Below are 23,958 nucleotides of genomic sequence, written 5' to 3'. Positions count from 1 at the left end.
GTGCAGTGCAGTGCCCCTGGAGGTCAGAAGAGGGTATCAGATCTCCTAGAACTGGAGTTGTGGATGGCTATTAGCTGTCGTGTGGATGCTGGGATTCAAACCCAGGTCTTTTGCAAGAGCAACCAGTGCTCTTAGCCATTAATCCATCTCTCCAGCCTCTTCTTCAGAGATTTTTAATTAGTAATTCAATGCTCTTTCTCATTATTGGTCTATTTTACTATCCTACCAGGCAGGGCCTCTTGCTAACCTCAGCCTAGGACACCCAACCTCCCTGCCACTTCCCTACTATTAGATTACATAAAATAGCCAGGTAGAAACCCATTAGCTCAAAGAGCTTTCCCACTACACCTTATTTTGAAAGCCATAAATTGGAGACAGAAAATACTCTCAGCACAAGTCTGCATTTTAAATCATATCCCTGACTGAGAACACAACAGAAAATCTGAGACATAGAAAAGTAGATTCTGATTTTGAAGTGGGAGTCAATATTTATTTAACATTTACTATAGGTTTGGAACTGTATCATATATACAACATATAAGAAGTTATACACACACACACATAAGCAGTGGGTGACTTTTTTTGATAAATCTGTGGGTGAGATTCCTCATAGGTATAATGAATGTCATATATATTTTAGCTCACAATTTGAGGATATTGTCTATCATGACAGAGAAGAATATTTGGGACAGCAGGTCTGGCAGTGGTGGTAGAAGCATGAGGCAGCAGGTCACATGGTGTCCACAGTCAGGAAGCAATGGGATGAACATTGGTGTTCAGCTGACTTTCTCCCTTTCTCCCTGTTTATTCAGTCTAGAACCTGAGCCCAAGGCATGGTGCCATCTACATTCAGGGTGAGTCCTCCCTCCTCAGTTGAACCTCTCTGGAAGTACCTTCATAGACATGCCCTGATACATGCCCTGACAAGCTCCTGACACATAAGTACATCTTCTAGGTGTTTACAAATATAGTCAAGTTGGTGATGAAGACACACTAAAACAACTGAAAAAGATCAAAGGGCTCTCTTACAGATGATACTAACCCTTATCACATCATACCACCACCAATAACTTTCATTCACACTAGATTAGTCAACAATGTTTTAATATACCTCTTAAAGTTTTTCTAGATATGTATTTCATCATTTACAATAATTATTATTATTTTAGACATACATTATTTAAATCTGGAAGCTGAAAATTCTAAACATTGTTGTTCCCATAATAAAAAATGATATATAAAGAATTATGGACATAAAAACAATCCTGGAAGAAATTATTAGCTGTGTGACTGTCTCTCTTGGCTCCTAATCACATATTCCTAAGTGCTGGTTTAGGTCATGTAATGAGGACCACAGGGTTATTTGGAATCAACATTCCCTCTCATTCTTCTTTGGTGCATCTGAATCCTAAATTAAACAGGGAGCATTGTGCAAAAATTAGATATTGGATGCATGCTGGTTGGTTTTAATGGGAATCTTTTCTCACTGTTTTTTTTACTCAACTACCTGTAATAAATTCTTATGAATTTAACAATAAATCAAATGTTGGATTACTTTCTAGCACAAATCAGTATGGTCACTGGCATAGGCATGTCATCATCAAAACACTTTCTGACTGACTAATTTTCAAAAGGTTTGTGGCTGTTTCTTTAAAGTCTGACATTTTTATGGGTGAAATGACATAATCTCTAGGACTTTCTTCCATATAATGAGGGGACAGAAAGGATACAATAAATTATGAGTTCATTATTGGTAAGCTGGGTGATGGATGCACCAAGTCTCATTCAATTATACATACTATTGATATTATATATACTATGAATATTTTATCATAAAAAGTCAAGTACATTGGAGATCTTAGATGCTGCTTATTCTAAATGGTAAAAAATCGATCACCATGTTTGGGCACAAGTTTTCTCTCTAAAGAAATACCAAATATAGTTTTCAGTACTTCTTCTATTTCTTCCTCATTCAGAGCCTTAAATTCTACCAGATCTACATTGTCCTTATAATTGAATCTCCTGTAGGTGAGGGTAGAGCCCACTAAACAGTGCACCCCTTCTGAGGTCTGTAAGGAACAAAACGATTTGCTTGTAAACACAGATGCTGGCGATGTCTGAAGATAGGCATTTATCGACTCAAAATCCTCAATTGTCCGGGGTTCAAGAGTGAAGGAGTAGATTTTTCGGTATTTATTCTTCTCCAGGAGATCAGAGTTAATGAATTCTTGGTTTGGAATGTACTGCTCTCTTCTGATTTGGTCCAAGTACCAGGTTCCGTTCTCTTCTGTCAAGCGGAAGATGGCAGGCACCTGAGGCTGATCCTTCCCAGAAATTAATTCCAGAGGCTCCCACATCTGGTAAGAGCGTCCAAACCCAGCATCAACAATGTAGTTGCTGCCATTGATAGTCACTTGTACTAAAAGGTGAATCATACCACTGCTGTATTTATTGGCTGGGGTGTTAAAGACATATCCTCCCAACATTATGGTTTCAAAACCCATGGTAGTCAGAGCCCAGTACAAGAGATGATTAACCTGGAGACACCACCCACCCCGCCTTTTCCTCACAATTTGGTAAAAAATAGTCTCTAAGTCCAGATCCATGGATTCCCCACAATGGATATTAAGGTTCTCAAAGGGAATAGCTTGTATCTGGTGCTTAAGAATTTCTGTTAATGTTTTCAAGTCCGTTTTGTTCCTAGAGTTCTTATAACCAATTCTTTCAAAGTATGCTTCCATGTCCATGGTTCCCTAAGGCAAAGAAAAAAAGTCCAAAACAAATATTACTTTTGCATGTGGATTTACTAGAGTAGTTATTTATACTTAGACAAGTATTAAATAGTCTCAGAAATCCCTTGAGGCACAGTTTCTCATTTCTTTCAGTTTTTTAGTATCAGAAATTTGAAATCTAGATCAAATGGTCAGCCAAACAATAAATAACTTAGATGCAGGATGCTCTGCACGTCTCCCTATATTATTCAGTACAGATACTGAGTAAAGAGCCAGGCAAGGAGAAATAAAAGAGGGATTCCAATTAATATACATTAATAGGCTCCAGAACAGTTGCTTATTGAAGCAAGAATTGCACAATACAGTGTAAAGTTATCATGGTACATAACCCATTCAATTTCCCCTTTAGCTGAACCATATGCAGAATTCTGTATTCATAGATTCACGTATTGATTCATTTATTCAACAAATAATTTACTAAGCTTAAAGGTGTAACTTTAGTAAGCTAAAAGGTGTAATTTATTAAGCAGGGGCATCTGCTTAACATTAGGACCTGGGTATAATACTCTGTGTGCAAACACATACATACACACACACACACACACACACACACACACACACACATTGCTCCTTCTAAAGCTTACATTTTAGTGAAAGTTAAGAGTTATATATAGTGAACTGAGTAAATAAATAAAATACATAATTGGTGAGATCGTGGTATGTGCCCTTGGAAAAACAAAGCAAAGAGAACAGCAAGTACACAGTGAGAATTTCAAGGTCTACTAAGTAACTAAGTTGGTTAAAGATAGCTTCACTAGAATTTAAAGAATTTGGAGAATGAACCCTGTGGATGTGTTCCTTATGCACCACTACTGGATAGTTTATTTATTGTATTTATTCCCAGCTAATCTCACCAATTCCCTTTTATAACATTTATATAAGCACTAAGCCTCTAACACTCAGAGAGAACAAGTAGAATTAAAAAATATATGTTATTATTTTTATTTTACGTGCATGAGTGTATTGCCCACATGTGTATAAGTGCACCTGTGTCACACAATGCCTGTGGAGGTTAGAAGAGGGTGTCTGATCCCCTGGAACTGGAGTTAGGACAGTTGTTAGCCACCATGTGGGTGTTGGGAATTGAACCTGGGTCCTCTGCAAGAGCAGCCAGTGTTCTTAACTGCTGAGCCAATTCTTCAATCCAACAATGGAATTTAGTTAGATGCCCCCAACCTCTCTTTGGCTTCTTCCCTGGTATTTGTACTGAATATGTAGGGAGGAGATCAGAATGGGTGAGGTGGTTTATACATACTGGCCACTTAACTGCTGTTATATCAATATTTCGTTTATTTCATTTAATGTCCATAAGTTGTTTTCTACTGTTTGTTCCAGGTCCCTCCCTTATGTATCATTATCCTTCCATGCTTCTCCTCCTCCTCACATCCCTAGCTTCCTTTCTTCCTTTACTTATTTTTAAAACCAAAGTTTTGAGTTGGAATTTAGATTTAGAAACTGAAGATTAGTTACAATCACGTCAGCTTTTGTTAGGGGCTTCAACATCAATATTGGGTATTCTACAGCATGGTACATTGCTGACGCTGGGATTTGTGTGAAATTCTGAGTACTTGGAAAGCAGTTGGTAGGGAAAGCTGAGTGAAAGTATTGTTAGCATACATACAGGATTGCAGCACCTCTGTGCAGGGTTAGACCTTTTCCTTCACCTTGATCATCAATGTCAGAAGACCTAGAGAAGGTAGAGTGAAGATACTTGGGGAATCCATTGACAGCTCTTAAAAGTACTTTATACCTGTTCAAGCTGAAAGTAGGTTGACCACGAGCTTTAATTCAGAAGTCTTCAAGTGCTGCTTCTTCCTGTGCAAAGTTTAGAAAAGAAAGATAGTTGAAAAATTAACTATGGCATGGGCTGGAAGGATGGTGTGGTGGCTACCCTCCGTTGTCAATTTAAATGGATCTGGAATTAACTGAAATGCGAGAGACTTTTTTGATGAGATTATTTGAAGGTGGAAGACTCACCATAAATATGGGCAGAACCTTCTGAAGGAAGCGCTTATGAAAGGACACAAGAGAGGGGAGCTTTGGGCTTGTTGTCTGCTAGCTCCTCTCTTACGGGTGAGTTTATCTATCTTGTTGCTGTGACATTCCTTCTCTGATTTTAGAATCAAGTTCTTTGGATTCCAGCATTGACTGAAGACCAGCATCTTTCCAGGAATCCTCCAGGCTTTCAGCGCCAGACTGGGACCGTTGAGACATCCAGTCTCAAGGATGGAACAACTACGGATTCTCAGGCTCTCCACTGCGGCACAGCCACTGCTGGATTATTCAGACCATATCCTTTAAACCAATCTAATAAATCTCCACATACACACACACACACACACACACACACACACACACACACGAGGGGGAACTGAATATATACATATATATATATATATTCATTTTATCAGTTCTGTTTCTTTAGATCTTGACTAATACAGATGACTTAGTGGGTCAGGGTACTTGCCACCAAGCCTGACAACCCGAGTTTGCTCCCTGGAACCTACATGGTAAAAACTGCCTCCTATCAATTGTCTTCTGACCTTCATATGTGTACCGTGGCATGACCCCCCCCAACCCCAATGTAAGATAATAAATACATTACTTTTCTTGAAAACAAAAGGTGACTTTTCTGTGCCATAAATTATGAGGAATCTTTAAACACTACAAACACAGAGAGCGACTGCATAGAAAACTGGAGATCTGAGTCACAGACTAATGGTTTAGGTAGGACACTAAGAGATGACAGCACCACAACAGGTCGTACCTGGGGCTTCTGGAAATCCCTGGAGGATCTCACAAGTACAGCCAACATGCCAAATGGTTAGTCGCCATAGGAATAGCAAAGAGAGATGAACCATGTTCCATGTCCCCGGTTACCACCTAAATATATACAGCACACAGAAACTGGTGTGTGTAGTGGTCGCACCTAACCTTCACTGGGTAACAACTGTAGTTGGGGGATTAAGAACAGGAAAAATTAGTGATACTATTAATGTGGATGCCACCAGGAAAGCAGGGGACAGCTTCCATATGGAAAACATGTCATCAAAGACTTTCTCATCAGATTCAAGTTTTCTTACCTCCCTTGAAAAGATGGAGGCCAAGCCTCACCCAGGGGGACATTTCATCAGCTAAACTAGATTCAAGGATGAAATTAGTGGTAGAGACAATGCTACACACACTTGAATACAAATGGATGAAAATACACTAAAGGACTGGCATTAGGAGACGAGATATAACACACGTCAAACTGAACCAATGGAAGAAAAAACTAACAGGGGTTCTGCGTAGGCACTTGGCAGCACAGAATGCATAAAATGGACTCCAAAAGTAGTGATCCATGAAGCAATGTGGTTTATACAAATAAAGACTTGAAACTAGGAAACCAAAGCCGTAAAGAGAGATGATGTATTAGTTATGACGAACAGTTCTCCATAGATACAGCACAACAGCACGTTAGTAGAAAAAAAGCTTGATATTCATAGTAAAGGCTAATAAAAGTTAAAGCCATGCCAGTCAGTTAAGAGCTAATAGTCATACAAAGTAACCAACACCAACTGACTTAGTGTTTTTAAAAAGCAAAATTCAAAATTGGAATAGAAACTATTATATATATATATATATGATAATTTTGCAGAAACTTGAAAAATAAGATAGACAATATTCTGAGGAAACTTGATTCTACATGCATGACATTCAAATGCATTCTATTTTAATTATTGAAATCCAAAATCAAGGAGAGCTACTGGAGCATCTGGCAGAGGAAAAAAATAGTACTTCATAAGGAAGAAGTATCAATCTGGCAAACAGAATGTTCCACAGAAATATCCAAAGGTGAAATAATGGAACTATGTCTACAAAGTATTGAAGGAACATGCTATCTTTAAATATTACTCTGTTAGCATTTGGCTAAATCAGAAAAGCAGCAGACTAGGAAGACAATCTCAAACATGAAAGAGCTCGCTTGAGAAACGCAACCCCAAGTCACCCTGATGAGGTGCTTCCTCTCTATTGGCCAGTAAAGAGGTAAATCAAAAGGCAAACCAAGACATAGAGGGGGCACAGTGGAGGACTGCTGTAAGCATTGGTCCCTTTCAATACACACCAGAAAAGGCATATGTATTATGGCCTGAATAAGCTACTTCATCTCACAGAAAAATACAAATAAGTAAAAAATTAAATCTGAAGATTGAGAATTCACCAGAACTAGGAAGACCTATTTAGATCACTAAAAGGTAGGCTCACCCAATTTCTGAATAGCTTATGTGAACAGACAATTTATGGGTTAGGTGGTAACAGACCCTACTAAGCAGTTCAGTGTTCCAGTGGGGCTGTGGCTAGAAAAAACTGTCCTAAGACTTTCCCAGACAGAACAACGACTGTATGTTTGATCAGTCAACACAGAAAGCCCTCAGTAACAGGTCAATAGGCAGCTTCTGATTGGTAAAGTCTCTGGTTTTCTTTACCTGTTTATCTTGGAAACCTCAATCATTGGGGTCATCAGGACCAATGGCCACCCAATTAAGATTTTGTAACAGATGATTAGAATTTTTTTTTGTTACCATAACTAAATAACAATACATAGTAAGCAAATCAACTTAAAGAGTTTCTCCCTTATATACTGGCTCATAGTTTCAGGGATTTCAATCCATAGTCAGCTGGCTCTGTTACTGTGGGCTTGTGTTGAGCTAGAAACATGGTGGTAGGAGAGAACAGTGGAGAAAAGATGCTCACTTCATGGTGGCCAAGAAGCAGAGAAAAAGAGGAAAGGGTCCTTTAATGGTATACCTCCAATTATGTAGTTGCTCCAACTAGGCTTCCATGTTTAATAGCCCTCTCAGATCAGAGCCCTATCCATTGGTGAGGTGAGCACCTTCATGATCAAATCACTGATAAATAGTGCCATCGGCTGGGGCTCAAGCCTTCAACACATGAGCCATTTGTGGGGCCACTTCATATCCAAACCACAACAAGAAACAGATCTGTAATCTAGATAAATTATTAAAATGTGAAGCAGAAATATGTGCAATAAAATAAGGAGGGAGAGAGACCTGAAAGACTTAGATCATTGTTTCACTAAGTAAAACAATGAAAATACATTTAAGAAAATATACCAGTGAGATGGTTCAGCAAGTAAAGGCACTTGCTATGCAAGCTCACTCTCTCTCTCCCCCTCCCTCCCTCCTTTCTTTTTCTGTCTCTCGTACACACAAATAATAACAACAATAATAATCAAAGTAAAGTTTACAATACACCATGACTCATATGAAACCCATTAGACATTATCTGTCTATTTCATGAGTACAGAAGACTAAGAACACAGCCAGCTTGTGCAACCAGAGAGCACAGGGTCTTGAGGAAGATTCAGGACCAACCTGAGCTTGTGAGGATGCTGTTAAGTAAGTCACCAAGACGTAGATTTCTTTTACCATTTGAGTATTTCTATTACCATGTTATGGCATCTATATTTATATCTAAGGCTCTACACCCTAGATTCTCTTTAGAAGACTCCCCAAGGACTACTGGATCTTCCTTGCCTCTTGTTGAAGTACGTAAGTACCAAGGACAGATGTCCTGCCAGCACAGCTTTGAACCAACGGCTTGTTGGCACAAGGCCTTGAAAGCACAGCTGCTTTGCGGTAGTCTGGACAAACTTCAGAGTTATTCTACATCCATGCATAACTGCACCCCCAAGCCCCAGCACTCCCTTAGGTCACTTGTACATGTATCTCTGTCCCACCATCTGGTTTGGGGGACTCAGACTTAGGCCATCTTCAAGATCATTCTATGAAACTGTATATAAGAAAGTTAAGATTCACAGAAGAAAGCACCGTGCAGAGCATCTTCAGTATAGCATAAAGGTCTTGCTACTTTCTGCATATCAAAAGAATACTTATTTATCCAAATGACCAACATGCAATAGTTTCAGCAATTGTTGTCATTTATCCCTAAGTGACATGACTCATGAATCAAAATCGTCAGTTTTGGATATACCCCCAAAGGGCAGGTTGGTGTGCAGAACTCTTCTTTAATTCCCAGTCTTTAGGACCTCTCTATCTTTAATGCTCAACAAAAGCTTTCAATTATTTTGGCAAAGGAACTCCTTATTCTTTACCTAACTGGATTTGTGAGTAAGAGCCCAACATAGCAGAATAAGAACAGATTAATCCAGAGGTGGACTATAAGGTCAGACTTTAGAAGCAGGACAAATCAGCAAGTGACCACTACATCTGCTGCGTGGATTTCTAGCAATACTCAGAGTTACAATGAGAGCTAACAGATGCCTGGACTTCTGTCTGTACAGTTTCTTTTCCAAACCCTTTTCTTCTTTTCTCATTTATTTCTACCGCACAAAGCCAACAGCATCCAACTGTGCTGACAACCCCAAGCCTTCCCTTTGATTATTTGGATGAAAAAGGACTTGACTTGCAGGTCCGACCATATGCAAAGAGCATTAACCAGCAGTTCCCCAGTTAGAGAAAATCTGCATGGCAGCCAGGGCATCCATCAAGGCCTCAAGCAGCCTGGCACAGAGCATAGAGTATTCCTGGGAAGACAATGGTACAGAGAAATAGTGGCTGTGGGTAAAGATGGTGAAAACCACAGTTTGTCTTTGGCAGGAAGTAGTAAAAAAAAAAAAAAAACTGACAGTTAATTGTTTTGAGGGACAGGGAGGGGTCAGCTGTTCTGAGTCAGAGGTCAGAGGAAGGGCTTAGGCAAAGGCAAGAACAGTTTATGATAAAAGAGCTAAGCAGTGTTCTGTGGCTGGCATCCTGGCCAGAGCACAGTTTAGGGCAGTGGGTCCTTGGGCCCCTCACTCCTGGGACTCTGCCTAAGCAGGCACCTCGGTGCTGTGGAATTCTGCAGTCTGAATCACTAGGGTGATGTCCTAGTCTGAAGTGACAGGCAAACAGTTGATTTTCTGGTGTCATTGACACCTAAAGACGTTTCAAACTGATCTTCCTTCAGGCATGATACAACTTCCCCCATGAATTCCTCTAGACATCGCAGTTCACATCGTCGGAAAAGCATCCAAGAGGGAATCCAGTCGAGGATTTCCTAAGCTTAACCAGAACCATCAACTAATGGCACTTACTTCATTCTCACAGCAAGCCCTTTAAGTAAGCGCCATTGTTAGCTCATTTAACCTGATAAGGAAATAGTGTTAGGTGAGCTCAAGGATTTGTTGAAGTTCTCACTAATAGAATGTGGTGTGGCTGTCACTCAGTCTGAGCCAAGCATTTGTTAGAATCACCCCTATACTACAAGCAGGTGCCACCCAAACTTTCTAAACAAACTAAGAACTTGAAATTCAGAGCGGGGATAGAATCTGTGATGCTGGCCTTCCTCCTCAGAGTCGATGAAACCCCAATTTCAACCCCTATCAGGGAGCTCCACTTACCGGGATTACAAGCAGGAAGCCCTGCTGTCCTGGCCCAAAGTCTGCAGAGGAAGTGCTCTCATAAACTCTCCAAATTGCTCCTCCCCCTAAGTCTGGTTTGACTCACCCGAAGGATCTCTGGGAAATGTAGTTGCTGGGCCTCTCTTGACCCTGGGGGGAAGCTCTTTCTTACTTGAAAAGGTGGAGAAAGTTATCTTGCGGGTTTTCACAGGTCAGGCTGGGAAGGGCCTTGCTCTTTGACGTAGTTCCTGCTCTCTGGTCTCCGTGTAAGATCAGAGCTTGAAAAGGGTTCAGCAAAGGTCCTGCACAACAGAAGGAAGACATCGTATTTTATTCATTCTCCCAGTTCATGACTCCTTTCATCAATTTCTCTGTTTTCATTTTCCCTCCATTTCATCTCTCATTTTCAGTTCCTTTTACCTCTCTACCCAAAGGTTCTGTGTAGTGTGTATGGTGTGTCCATACATGGATTTAGCATGATGTGTCATACGGTTGCATTTCTACTGTTTCTGATTTACATTAGTCACACTGGTTTATAACGTTTACTGCTTCTTTTTAAAATGTTTAACTAAAATTACACTCATTTGTTTATGTACATAGACGTGGGTGTAGGTGGAACTGGGTGTGCATGTGTCACAGTATGAGCACAGAAGTCAAAGGACAGTTTATGGAAGTCAGTCCTCTCCTTCCACTATGTGGGTCCGGGGGGTTGAACTCACATTGTCAGGGCTTCACAGCAAGTGCCTTTTGCTCTGAGCCATCTCTCTGGTTGTTTTTTCTTTAGTATTTCCCTCTACACTGTGTTTTAAAGACTCATGAGAGCCTTAGACCCTTGTGTTTTCTCTTTGACACTCATTGTTGTAACATAGTCCTCTGGTTCCTATGTCATAATTTTGTAACTTTTAGTGGTCTGTGCCTGAGTAGGCCAAACAGGCTGTCAAATTTTGTCCCTGTCTGGCCTGTCTGGTAAGACACTTCTGGAACGCGTGTCCCTGCTGTCTATTCAGTGGGGTCACTCTGAGGCATGCGCAGCAATGTCTTCTGGTATCTAGGGTGATTTTACTTCCTTTGTCTTTGGGCAACCTGCCAGTGACTTGCTACCCTTTGCTGTCAAGCTGCTTGTACGTTTTCATCTGTTCGTTGTCCGAGGCCTGGTCTCTTACCTGTTCTCTAGAACAGTCATCTTTACCAGCATTTCCCAACAATTACACTTCTACAAAAATAGCTATGCAGTGACACATTCCAGCAATCCTAGAACTTGGGAGGTGAAGACAGAAGGATCAGGTCAGTCATCCTTGGCTACATAGCAAGTTCCAGGCCAGCCTGGGCTACGTGAGACTGCCTCAACAACACAGCGCAAAACAAAACAACTCTATCATATATCCTCACTCACATCCCACCCTTGCTTTTCTATTTATCTTAATACGATCATCTTGAGTTGAAGACTGAGACAATGCTGAAATATTCAGTGTAAACTAGAACTCTGGTATTGGAATCCATTAGGTTTTGGGTGGGGGAAGGGGTTTCAAGTAGACACAAAGATGGATAATTGGGGGGTGTGTGGAGAGATGGCACAGTGGTTAAGAGCACTGCCTGCTCTTGCAGAGGACCCGGGTTCAGTTCCCAGCACCCACATGGCAACTAACAACCATCCAAAACTCCAGTTCCAGGGAATCCCTCTTCTGACCATGGACATTGCAGGACACACACGGATGCACTTATATACATGAAGACAATGCATTCATACACACAAAATAAAAAAATAATAAAATATTTTAAAAGATGGATTATATTGGGGAGTAAAGAACTAGAAGAGTTATTAACTGCATGGACAGACAGAAGGCTAACAGCATGATGGGGGCTCCAAAAAGAGTTCAGGCTCCAGCACCAGAGACAACATGGTGAGGTTTCTGAAAAGAGTAAGAGCCCATGTGGTAGAAGAGGAGCCTCCTTTACACTTCTAGAGGGTGAGGGAGGGTCACAGCAATTTTTCAGCCAGACTCTGCCCAGGCAAGAGGCAGGGAAGGAGTGGGGAGCAGGATGTGTCTCATCCATAGCACCGGTACCCCCTTTAATATTAACTCATTTCCCAGGTGATAAATCCTGGCACTGGACTGTCTGTTATCTAAGGCCTCACAGACAATGCCCTAGCAAGGTGCCTGTCAGTTATCTGTGAAAGGGGGAAGAGAAGGCTGTTGCAGGTATTACGGCCTGAGCAGAGGCTAGATTCTAACACTACCTTCTTATAGAATCCACGATTAGAAAGCATGAGGTATGGGTGAACAAGGACTTGGGTTCTGGAACACAAGCTGTCTTTGGAGGCTGTTCTCAGTATCTCATCAAGCACTCAGTGGGCAGATGACAATGTGAACAAGAGTTCAAGCAGGGACAAAATAAAGATGGAAGGACCTAGAAATGAATTCCAGTATTATTTATTCATCCATGGAACAAAATACTTGTGTGTGGGGGGGAGTGGTGCTGGTGGTGGCAGTGGTGGAAATCAAATCCAGGTCCTCGTGTATACTGAGCCAGCACTCTAACATTGGGAACTATCCTTCCAGCCTGCCTTTTTGGTCTTTGTGTCTGATACTGAATATATAGATCATAAAGTCATTTTATCTTGAATCAGATCTACAAGTTTGTCCTGTAATTTTCCCAGTAGTCATAGCCACTCTATTTAAACTCTGAGATCCATTAAGAAACACATTTCCTTTTTTTCCTTTTAAGCTAAAGTGTAGAAAGAAATTTTAAAAAAAAGTTACAGGGAGATATGAAATAGGATGAAAGAAGACACCACATTTATTTGTTTATTATTTATTTATCTATTTATTATTTATTTATTTATTCACTGTTCATTTGGTATTTCAGTTGCCATGATACTTGGGTAGCTGGTTGCACTATCTATAAACAGATTTTCCTTTTTTAATTTACTATTTTTAGTTTCTGTGTATGAGTGTATTGCCTGTATGTATGTGAGTGCACCCATGTCGTGCAATGCCGTGGAGGACAGAAGAGGGCTTCAGATTCCCCTGGAACTGGAGTTAAGGACGGTTCATAGCCACCGTGTGGGTGCTGGGAATCGAACCTGGGTCCTCTGCAAGAGCAGTCAGTACTCTCAACTGCTGAGCCATCTCTCCAGCCCCCAGATTTTACTTTTTACATTCTGTGTGATGGTTTGAAAGAGAATGTCCCCCATAGGCTCCAAGTATTTGAACATTTTGTCCCCAGTTGATGGTGCTGTTTGGGGAGGTCTTAGAAGGTGTGGCCATGCTGGAGGAAGCACATCACTGGGAGCCAACTTAGATAAGCCTTGCTAGATCTCCAGTTGATCTCTGCTTCCTATGCCTGCTTGAAGACATAAGCCTCTGCTTTGTGCCCCTGCTCTGGCCACCTCCTGCCATCATGATGAACTTTAATTCCCTTGGAACTGTAAGATCAAATAAACTCTTCTTTTTATAAATTCCCTTGGTCACAGTGTTTTATCACAGCAACAGAAAAGTAACATACACATTCTGTTACAATGTACACTTATACACACATAACTCACAAAATAAGATTCTTCAGAACAATTATACACAAGACATGCAGTAATGGATTTATACATTGGATCCTAGTATGTGACTAATTGGGACAAAATTTGAACTAGGCATGTTTGGTGAAGTTTATTTGGTATTTCAGTGCACACAGCAACACATCAGATTTGAAGGGAACTGGAGCCTGTACAAAATTGAGTGATGTCTCAAAGACGGTGGAACTATAACTGCACAGTGACCAGCTTACAATCACACAAGTACTATTCAGCATTAGCTGTGGGATATTCTAACTTTAGGAAACTGATGCTTCCCCAGGCCATCCTAATACAACTATAGGAGACTCTTTGTGAGAGTGAGGCCAGTCTGTCTACCTAGTAAGTTCCAAGCCAGCTGGGGCTACAGGGAGACTCTGTCTCAAATAAGAAAGAAAAAAGAAAAACACTATACAAAAGAAACTGTGTCTGCAAAAACTACCTTGGCACCTACTCACATAGCCCCATATGCTGATTATTTGGAATGGATACGATGGCTCATTCTTCTTTGCTTCGTTCCAATCCTGAGTTGTGAGGGTATAAGTTGTGAGGGTGGTATCTTATAAAAATTGGACATTGGTTATCGTCTGACTGAATGTAACGGATCCGATTATCTGATTATTTTTATTTAACCACCACTTATGAATTGTGAGTTCAACAATAAAATAATGTTGGAAGGTGTTCTGTCACAAATCAATATGGTTCCCCAAATACCGACATCTTCATTAAGATATTTTTGTGTGATTAATCTTGAAAAGGAGTGTGGTGATATACTTTCAATAATTCATTTAATTTTTTGAATTGAATTTTTATTGAATTTTTGAAATTTTCATACAATATGGTTTGATATTTAGATCCCTTCCCCTATCCACACCTACCCCTGGTGCCCCTTGCCCAATTTTATGTTCTCTCTCTCTCTCTCTTTCTCTCTCGGCTTATAGAGTCTGATTTGTTTACCCCAATGTCCTTCAGCGTAGGCTCAACCACTGGGCCCACCAAGAGTCCCACCCCTGTAAGACACTGTCTTTCCCCCTCCCAGCAGCATCAATTGCCACAAGTTCCTTAGGTTGGGTTTGAATTTCTTACCCACTTTCCTATGACTATGCTGGGATTTTGTCTCATTTGAGCTTGCACAGGACTTGGACGTGCTGTCACCATCGCTGTGAGTTCATATGCATAACTGACATGGAAGACTCTGTTTCCTTGTCCTTATCTACCCCATCTGGCTCTTACAATCTCTCTGTCTCCTCTTCTGCAATGATCCCTGAGCCTTGTGAGGTAGAGGTTTGAAATAGGTGTCCTAATCAGGGACAAGCACTCTGTGACCTCTTGTTCTATGCACATTGACCAATTATAGGTTTCTGTGTTAATCACCATCTGCTGTATAAGGAAACTTCTCTGGTAAGAGTTGAGAGATGCAATCATCTTATGTGTAGAGCTTGTGTTGAAGATGTGTCATTTAATTAACTGATGATACTGTTCTGAGTGAAATGATATATCTAGAACTTTCTTCTTGAAAATGTAGAGGAAGAGAAGCTACAATAAGCTGTCAATTGACCATTATTCAGTGATGGTTATGGATACATTTGTGTATGTTTTTTTAAAAAAATCAAAATGTTTGGATTCATATAATAATAATGAAGAGTGATCTTGCTTCTTACCTTAAATAGTAAAAGATAGGTCACCATGTTTGGGCACAAGCTGATTCTCCAAAGAAATGCCAAATACAGTTTTCAGTACTTCTTCAATTTCTTCCTTATCCAGATTCTTAAACTCTACCAGATCAACATTATCCTTATAATTGAATTTCCTACATGTGAACGTGAAGCCTATTAAGCAGTGTACCCCTTCTAAGGTCTGCAGGGAACAAAGTGATGTGCTTACAAACACAGATGTTTGGGATGTCTGAAGGTAAGTATTCACATGCTCAAAGTCGTTAATTGTTCGAGGTTTAAGAGTAAAGAAATGAATTTTTCGGTATTTATTCTTCTCAAGGAGTTCAGAATTAGCAAATTCTTGGTTTGGAACATACTGCTCTCTTCTGATTTGCTCCAAGTACCAGGCTCCGTTCTTTTCCTTTAAGCGGAAGATGCCAGGCATCTGAGGCTGATCCTTCCCAGAAATTAATTCCAAAGGCTCCCACATTTGGTAGGAGCTTCCGAAGGCAGCATCGACAATGTAGCTCTTGCCGCTGATGGTCACCTGGACTAGCAGGTGAATCATTTTGCTGCTATATTTGTTGACAGGTGTTATGTAAACATATCCTCCCAACATTGTGGTTTCAAAACCCATGGTGGTCAGAGCCCAATATAGGAGATGATTAATCTGGAGACACCACCCACCCCGCCTCTTCCTCACAATTAGGTCATAAATGGCCTCTAAGTCCAGATCCATGGGCTCCCCACAATGCATGCTAAGGTTCTCAAAGGGAACTGTTCGCATCTGGTGCTGAAGAATTTCAGTTACTGTTTCCAAGTCCAATTTATTCCTAGTGTTCTTATAACCAATTCTTTCAAAATATGCTTCAATGTCCATGGTCCCCTAAGGTAAAGATAACAAAACAAAAACAAACATTACAATCTTTGCTTGTTGATGTCCTGGTGTAAGCTAAGTATAGCTAGAACGTATTTTTACCATGTGTATGTGAACAATGTCTAAATATCTATACCAGTGATCTTTTTTATTTCTGCTACATGACTTGATTTTACACATAAAATTCCATTAAATATTCTCAGTGACCACGGAAGTAAAGCTTCCTCATTTCTTGCATTTTTCAAGTTTCAGAAGTTAGAAGTTCAGATTAAATGATGAGCCAAGTGGCACACAGCTTAGATGTGGTTTTCTTAGTAATAAAGGACAGACACTGCAATTAGTACCCATTATAATAATCTTCCAAACAGCTAGTCATAGAAAGAGGAGAATTGTGCAGTAGTTTCCAGGAAAACTACTGAGTGAACATACTATTAGCTCTACACACTGTCTCAAAACATCTCTGTGAAGCAACAGATAGACCCCTTCCCTTTAGCTTGATCATCAGCATAAGAGAAGACGTAAATGAGACATCATGTACACATTTAGGGAGCCCACTGAAAACTATCATACCTATTCTGGTAAGTTGGATGCAGGTTGATTGTCACGTTTAATTCAGAAGTCTTAGCATGGTTCTTCTTGGTTGAAACTGTAGAAATAATAGAAATGATGGCTTCAAATATATATGTTTTTAAAACATATTTATTTTTTTCTTTATGTATCTCTCCAACATGCCTGCTTGTGTAGTGAACCATGTGTGGACAAATGCCTGAGGAGCCTAGAAGAGGGCATTGGGTTCCCTGAAAGTAGAGTTACATGTGATTTGGGTATCGGGAACAGAACCCAGGTCCTCTGTAAGAACAGTACTTAATTACTGAGAATCTCTCAGTCTCTCAACATGGCTTTTCTTAAAAACAAAATGGTGGACAAGAGATCATGAAAAGTCACTAAGTATTATGAACAGAAGCAAAGTTGTGAAGTGAATAGGTGATTTTTACCAAGGAAGCTTATTCAAAGGATAATTATGACAGCTGGAAGCACCATGACAGACTCTAAATTGGGAGGTCTGGAAGTCATGAGGAGAGGACCCAGAAGCAGCCACCCAGATAACTAATTACCATTGAACAGCAAAGAGGGCTGAACCCTGTTCCATATCCCCAATTACTACCAAGGTACTTATAAACACACCAAGATTAGTATTCAGTGTTAGCATCTGGTCTCCCTTTAGGGGACAATTATATTTGGAAATACTGAAGCAAGAAAACAAAGTAAAGTATTAAAGTAGTTGCAGAAGGAAAAAAGACCATTTCAACAGAAAATCTTCCATGAAAGTCTCTTGTCAAATTATCTTCCTTATCTTCTTCTGAAAAGATCGAAGAGTCCAAGCCTAACCCCAGTTAGACATCACATCATAGCAGAGTTGAAAGATATAGAGACAGAGACATATGTGTGTGGTGTGTGTGTGTGTATGTGTGTGTGTGTGTGTCTTTGTGTTATGTTATGAATATAATGACAAAACAAAATGAAAATATACAATGACATTGGGAGTGCAAGATAAGAAACAACATGTAAAAGTTCCATGCCAAGAAAGACACCCATTAGAAAAAGAAATACAACAATAGAAAGAAGCTCTTTAAAATAGCTTGATAGGGCTGGGCATGGTGGCACACGCCTTTAATCCCAGCACTCAGGAGGCAGAGGCAGGCAGATCTCTGTGAGCTCAAGGCCAGCCTGGTCTACATAGTGAGTTCCAGGGCCACTGGGGCTATAGGGAGACCCTGTCTCAAAAAGACAAAAAAAAATAATAACAATAATAACTTGATAAAATCATGTAGTTTGGGGCTGGCAAGGTGGTTCAGTTGGAAAAGTACCTGTCAAATAAAGAAACTCTGATAAACATCCATGGTCTCTGGGTATGACACGTGGTAAGGCATAAAGATCTGGCAACGCAGGACAAACATCTTGTACAATGTGATCGACAGTTCTCAAGTCTTAAAGAGTCATTTATTTTTAATTCTGTGTTCAAGTGTGCATCTGTATGTGGGTATGTGCATGTGTGATTACAAGTGCCTGCAGAAGCCAGAAGAGGGCATCATATCCCCAGGAGCTGGAGTTATGGGCAGTTGTGAATATGGGTGTTGGGAACCAAACATGGGTTCTCTGCAAGAGCTGCAAATGCTCTTAACCACCAAGTCATCTCTCCAGCCCCTAGTTCCCAGTTCTGAAAAAAAATGTGTTTATATTCCTTGAGGGCATCATATCCCCAGGAGCTGGAGTTATGGGCAGTTGTGAATATGGGTGCTGGGAGCCAAACATGGGTTCTCTGCAAGAGCTGCAAATGCTCTTAACCACGAAGTCATCTCTCCAGCCCCTAGTTGCCAGTTCTGAAAAAAAAAAATGTGTTTATATTCCTTATATGCATTTTTACTGGCAAAATTGAGATATTAAAAGACAACCTTTAGAGTCAATGCATTCATATTTTAGCCGGTTCTGTAACAGGGACTGTGTTCCTTCAAAGCTTCTTGTTGAGAGGATAATGTCCACAGCTTGTGGTACAACGCCCCACTCTTTTATTTTAATATGTACCAGGAGGACATTTAACATATGCCCGTAAGCAAAGACCCATTTTTACAATCTTTATCAAAAACCTCAAGAGGAGTAACTCTTTTTGTCTCCTCAGTTTGGACGAACAGCATTTAAAAGGCTCTGGGGCGACCTGCAGGTGGCGCTGTTGTCTTTTTAAAAAGTTACTTGAGCTTTCAGCTTGTCTTTCCCAATCACAGAACTGGAAATTTTGGCATCTAAAGCAGCCTGTGATTTAAGCTTTCTAGGTGACATTCCTTAGCTTGGGGGAGACATTTTCGTTCCATTTCTCTCATTCCTCCTACAACGGATGTTGTCTTTTGGCTGTTCTGAGTCACCTTTGTATTGAGAACAGAATATACAGCTGCTTTTCATCCTTTGCTTTCCAACTCTCAGTTGTACCTGGGGGTCCTGTGGGGGAAATTATTGGCTCTAAAAGCTTAAACCCCTCGGTCTCCTGCACTCTATTATTTCTATTCAGTCTCAGTCATCTCTCTCTCTCTCTCTCTCTCTCTCTCTCTCTCTCTCTCTCTCCTCTCCCCTGCCCTTTCTCCTTCCTTTTCTATTCTGCACATTTATCTTTTCCACATATGCACACTGGTCCCTGCCTCCTGATTCAGTCACCCCCACCCCATCTTCTTGGCCCCATTTCTCCTTCCTACATTCTGTTCTGCTTGCCTATGAATACTGTCATTGTTTCATATGGTCTCTGATACTAGATGCCCTGAAGGCCACATCCAGTGTGGATGGCTCTATTCCAAGAGTTCCTTCCAACTTTGTGGGAGTTTTCTATAAATGCCAGGGGCACTTTGTCCTGAAAAAGTCATGTTAACCATCCTTATATTGGTTTGGCATCTGTATATTTTCCCCATACCTGGTAAATTCCAGGAGTTCTGAGGGGTCTTTCTTTGCTTTCTTTTAGTTTTCCTGAATTTTAGTTAAATTTCTATGTTGTGATGACCGTTTCTTTAAACCTTCCAAAATGCACCATTTGTTAATAACACAATTAAATCCTAACTCAAGTATTTTAAAAAGAGTTCATTTATTTTGTTATCTTTCTTTGCTTTCTTTTAGTTTTCCTGAATTTTAGTTAAATTTCTATGTTGCGATGACCGTTTCTTTAAACCTTCCAAAATGCACCATTTGTTAATAACACAGTTAAATCCTGACTCAGTATTTTAAAAAGAGTTCATTTATTTTGTTATTTATTGTTTATTTATTTTAATTTTGTGTGTATGAGTGTTTTGCCTGCATGCATATAAGTGCACCACATGTGTGACTGGTGCCCGGAGAGGTCGAAAGAGGGCATTGGATCCCCTGAAACTGGAGTTAAAGATGGGCACATGTGTGACTGGTGCCCGGAGAGGTCGAAAGAGGGCATTGGATCCCCTGGAACTGGAGTTAAGGATGGGTGTTAGCCATCATGTGGGTACTGGGAATCAAATCTGGGTCGTCTGCAAGAGTCTGTGCTCTTAACCACTGAATTATCTCTTTAGCCCCATCATTCAGTTATTAATGTCTCAGGAACTGGAGAATCCTGTGGGATTAAGGGTTTCTGCAAGATTTCTTTAGTGGGGATATTATGCCTCTTTCTTGTCTTTGTCTAACACTAATCTTCTCCTACCTGTAGTCAGCAGAATATTTAACAGAGTGAAATGGAGTGGGTTGGCAAAAACACAAATAAATCAGTATTTTTTTGTGTACTGTCCCTATACGGGGGTCAGCCTTTCTGGTTTAACAGATCTAAAGTTGAGAATGGGTTATGTAAGTCTAAAAAACCATGCATGCTGATCACCTTTAATCTTTAAAGTAAAGACTGTTTAAAAGACATCCTGTTGAAATGGGATGCTTCCTGGAAAAACCAAGCTCCCGAAAGACCTTACTGGGGGAGACCATTCCTGCATTCATACCATGAACCAATTTTTTTTTCAACCCTGTTTTCCTCCTGAGTTTTACTACCTCCAAATGGAACAGTAGCCTTTCTTCCTTTATAAACTACCAGTCAAGTCTCCTTCCTGTTAGAATCATTGTTATAAAGAGGAAAAAAATCTTTTAAAAAATCTTTATTGTTTTTACTTTATGTGTTTGAGTGTATTGCCTGCATGTATGTGAGTACACTTGGAGGTCAGAAAAGGGCATTGGATTCTCCTGGAATGGAGTTATGGATGGTTCATAGCTGCCATGTGGGGGCTGGGAATCAAACCTGGGTCCTCTGTGAGAGCAGTTTGTGCTCTTAACCCCTGAGTCAACTCTCCAGCCTGGGAAAAATAATTTAAAAAGAATTTTACTTCATTTATATGACTTCTTACAGAATAATTACAATTGTAAAATAGTATATTAATTCAAAGATTCATTAAGTAGCCATCTGTCACTAAAATCTAATACATATATAAGGCCACACAGAGCATATCAATTTGTTTTTAAGTTATGGGCCCACAACTATACACTGCTCAGTCAGTCGCTAGTGTGTACTCCCAAATAATGCACAGATTATCATCTGGAAACAAAAGCAGAGATACAAAGAGAGAAAAGGCCCAATTAAATAAATAGCAAATCACTTACCCAGCCCCTCTCCTGGAAGGAGAGGCTGGTAAAATTAGCTTTTAGACTCTCATCTAGCACTAAGTGCTACTGCAAATGCCTGGAGAAAGTCCCCAGTAGCAAAGTAAGCCCCACAAAGTGGAGATAGAGAATTTGGAGGGTTTTTGTTGTTGTTATTTATTTTTTCGAAACAGGGTCTCCCTATAACCACAGCTGACATGGAACTCGTTATGTAGATCAGGCTGTTTTCCATCTCACAGAGATCTACCCGCCTCTGCCTCCTGGGATTAAAGGTATGTGTCACCACAACTGGCTTGAGATAAAGAATTTTTACTAGACACCCATCCTTGGTGTGGTTTGGGTCACAAATGCCCCTCCCCCCCAAACTCATATATTAAAGACCTGTTCTCTAGTATAATGGTGTTCAGAGGTCAGGTCTTTGGGAGGTGATTGGATTATGAGAGTGTGTCATTATTAATGGGATGATCCGCTTAGGGACTTGTAGTTTTAAGTTTATAAAGGTGAGTTATCCTGCTGCTTCCTAACCATCATGAGGTAAGCAGCTGTGCTCCATCATGCAAACCCCACCATGCTATTCTGCCTCACCACAGGCCTGGAAATCATGGAGTCTTGTGGTCAAAATCTCTCAACAATGAAAGAAGAAAAGTCTCTCCTTTAAATTTCATTTCAAATTTCATTTATTTTTATTTTATGTGTATGAGTGTTTTACCTGTATGTATGCAAGCTCACCATGTGCATGCAGTGCCTGGAGAGGTCACAAGAGGGCATCAAATCCCTTGGAACCAGAGATACTGATGGTAACAAAGTGGGTGCTGAGAACCAAACCTGGGTCCTCGGCCAAAACAGCCAGTGCTTTTAACTACCGAACCATCTCTCTAGTCTCTTGTTTATTTTCTAAAGTATTTTGTCACTGGTACAGAAAACTGTGACTCAGCTTAGATCCTGTTGACTTTGGATGAAGGAGTGTATCTTTCTACCAAAAAAGTGTTCACAGATAGTTATCTGAAGTCCAGAGACAAAGCGATTCTTAGAAGTTTCTAGAGAATTCTGGAATCTCAACCATGGGTCTGGCTGGTCATGAGCAGTAAGTAGCCTTCTTCTGGCTCACCAGAGTTGTTATCATTCAAAGTTTAGTTCTGCCTATCACATGACCTAAAATAGAGGTGAGACTTAATAGGAAGGAAATCGGGTTTATTAAAAAAGCTAGCTTAGCCAGACAATGACCAGACTCATCCTGTAATAGTCGTTATGAAGACTTTAAGTCTGTGAAAGGCTCTTAAAGGGCAGTGAACAGAAAGGCTACATACTGAATCATATATAAGTATTCCATGGTCATCCTTACTGAGTAGGAATTAATTCCCTTTTTCTTTACTTGAACCAATTACAGATGACCCTCATTTCCTGGGCTCTGTCCTGAATTTATTGGCTAAACATTATATTCATGCAAGCTAAATGTTATTCTTCTTTTAATGATAGATCAACATTAGCAAGTCATTGACTCACACTTTGGTATTATGTAATGATTACCAGTTGTTCCAGGGTTTCTTAAAAATTAAAGAAATGTTACTGATTGGGAGATCTGTTCCAGTCTTTCTGCCTCCTTGTCCTCTTTCCCTGGAGTAAATGACTCTATTAGTTAAGTTTTTAGTCATTTTAAGGAGGTTCTTTTAGAAGTTACAATGTTGAGTAAAGAATTGAAAGACAAGAGGCAATTTTACAGAGTAAAGCTAATTTCAAACAGGGCGGCTTAAAATAAAATGACAAAAATATCACTTCTGTTACATTTATTCCCTACATCCAGCATTTGGAGAACACAGTGTTGCCAGGGGCTACTGAGGGTGTGGGCAGCCCCACTCTTGTGGTCTTGCTGTCTGACCCACATGACCATCTCCTGGGGATGGCACCACTTAATGCCTGGAGCTACCCATAGCAGGCATTCCACATTTTGGCTTCTCTAACTTTCTGGGTTTCCACTGTGTTACATTTATTCCCTACATCCAGCATTTGGAGAACACAGTGTTGCCAGGGGCTACTGAGGGTGTGGGCAGCCCCACTCTTGTGGTCTTGCTGTCTGACCCACATGACCATCTCCTGGGGATGGCACCACTTAATGCCTGGAGCTACCCATAGCAGGCATTCCACATTTTGGCTTCTCTAACTTTCTGGGTTTCCACTGTAGCCTCAATTTCACTCTAACTCTCTCTCTCTCTCTCTCTCTCTCTCTCTCTCTGTCTCTCTCTCTGTCTTTCTCACTCTGTCTCTCTCTGTGTCTCTCTGTGTATAGATCAGAGGACAACTTGTGGTTGTTGATTCTCTCCTTCCACCATCTGCTGTCTGGGTATCCAGCTCAGGTCAGGCTTGATGGCAGGAGCCCCTTGCCTACTGAGCAATCTTCCAGCCCAGATTCATATTCTGCATGAAAAACCTGGAAGATGCGATGGCCTACCATTAGTGTGAGTTATCCCCATGCCCATTAGAACGAGAGATAGCCTCTGAGTTTTCACTGTCAGCTGAAACATATC

At 40.5% G+C, this 23,958-nt stretch overlaps 2 protein-coding genes across 5 annotated transcripts in view; both read right to left on the bottom strand.

Moving 5' to 3' along the window:
- Positions 1-592: 592 nt before the first annotated feature.
- On the bottom strand, positions 593-10,263 carry LOC103745803 (arylamine N-acetyltransferase 2). 3 transcript variants are annotated; one of them, XM_008847808.3, is made up of 3 exons: positions 10,198-10,263; positions 4,543-4,607; positions 593-2,753 (listed from the first exon to the last, which is right to left on the bottom strand). In XM_008847808.3, the coding sequence occupies exon 3, from the start codon at positions 2,745-2,747 to the stop codon at positions 1,875-1,877; it is 873 nt and encodes a 290-aa protein (XP_008846030.1). In that variant the 5' UTR covers positions 2,748-2,753; positions 4,543-4,607; positions 10,198-10,263; the 3' UTR covers positions 593-1,874. The 3 variants fall into 3 exon arrangements, with proteins under 3 accessions (XP_008846030.1, XP_029426651.1, XP_017657352.1); XM_029570791.1 differs by lacking the exon at positions 10,198-10,263 and adding an exon at positions 4,770-5,081; XM_017801863.2 differs by lacking the exon at positions 10,198-10,263 and having other exon boundaries at positions 4,414-4,544.
- Positions 10,264-15,124: 4,861 nt separating this feature from the next.
- Positions 15,125-23,958, bottom strand: part of LOC103745801 (arylamine N-acetyltransferase 1-like) — a 12,909-nt gene continuing 4,075 nt past the window's right edge. For both annotated transcript variants that reach the window (XM_008847807.3, XM_029570793.1), the window contains exons 2-3: positions 16,865-16,940; positions 15,125-16,303 (exon numbers count right to left, since the gene is read on the bottom strand). In XM_008847807.3, coding sequence (XP_008846029.1) covers positions 15,425-16,297 — 873 coding nt within the window. In that variant the 5' untranslated portion in view covers positions 16,298-16,303; positions 16,865-16,940 and the 3' untranslated portion in view covers positions 15,125-15,424. The remainder of the gene's footprint in view (positions 16,304-16,864; positions 16,941-23,958) is intronic.

This window comes from Nannospalax galili, unplaced genomic scaffold (assembly GCF_000622305.1).
Source record: "Nannospalax galili isolate Female #2095 unplaced genomic scaffold, S.galili_v1.0 scaffold283, whole genome shotgun sequence".
Taxonomy (NCBI): domain Eukaryota; kingdom Metazoa; phylum Chordata; class Mammalia; order Rodentia; family Spalacidae; genus Nannospalax; species Nannospalax galili.
This window is presented reverse-complemented; position numbering and strand designations above follow the sequence as displayed.

What these genes read in the sequence shown, in the direction of transcription:
- LOC103745803 (XM_008847808.3), bottom strand. Translation starts at nt 2,747, where the DNA reads ATGGACATGGAAGCATACTTTGAAAGAATTGGTTATAAGAACTCTAGG.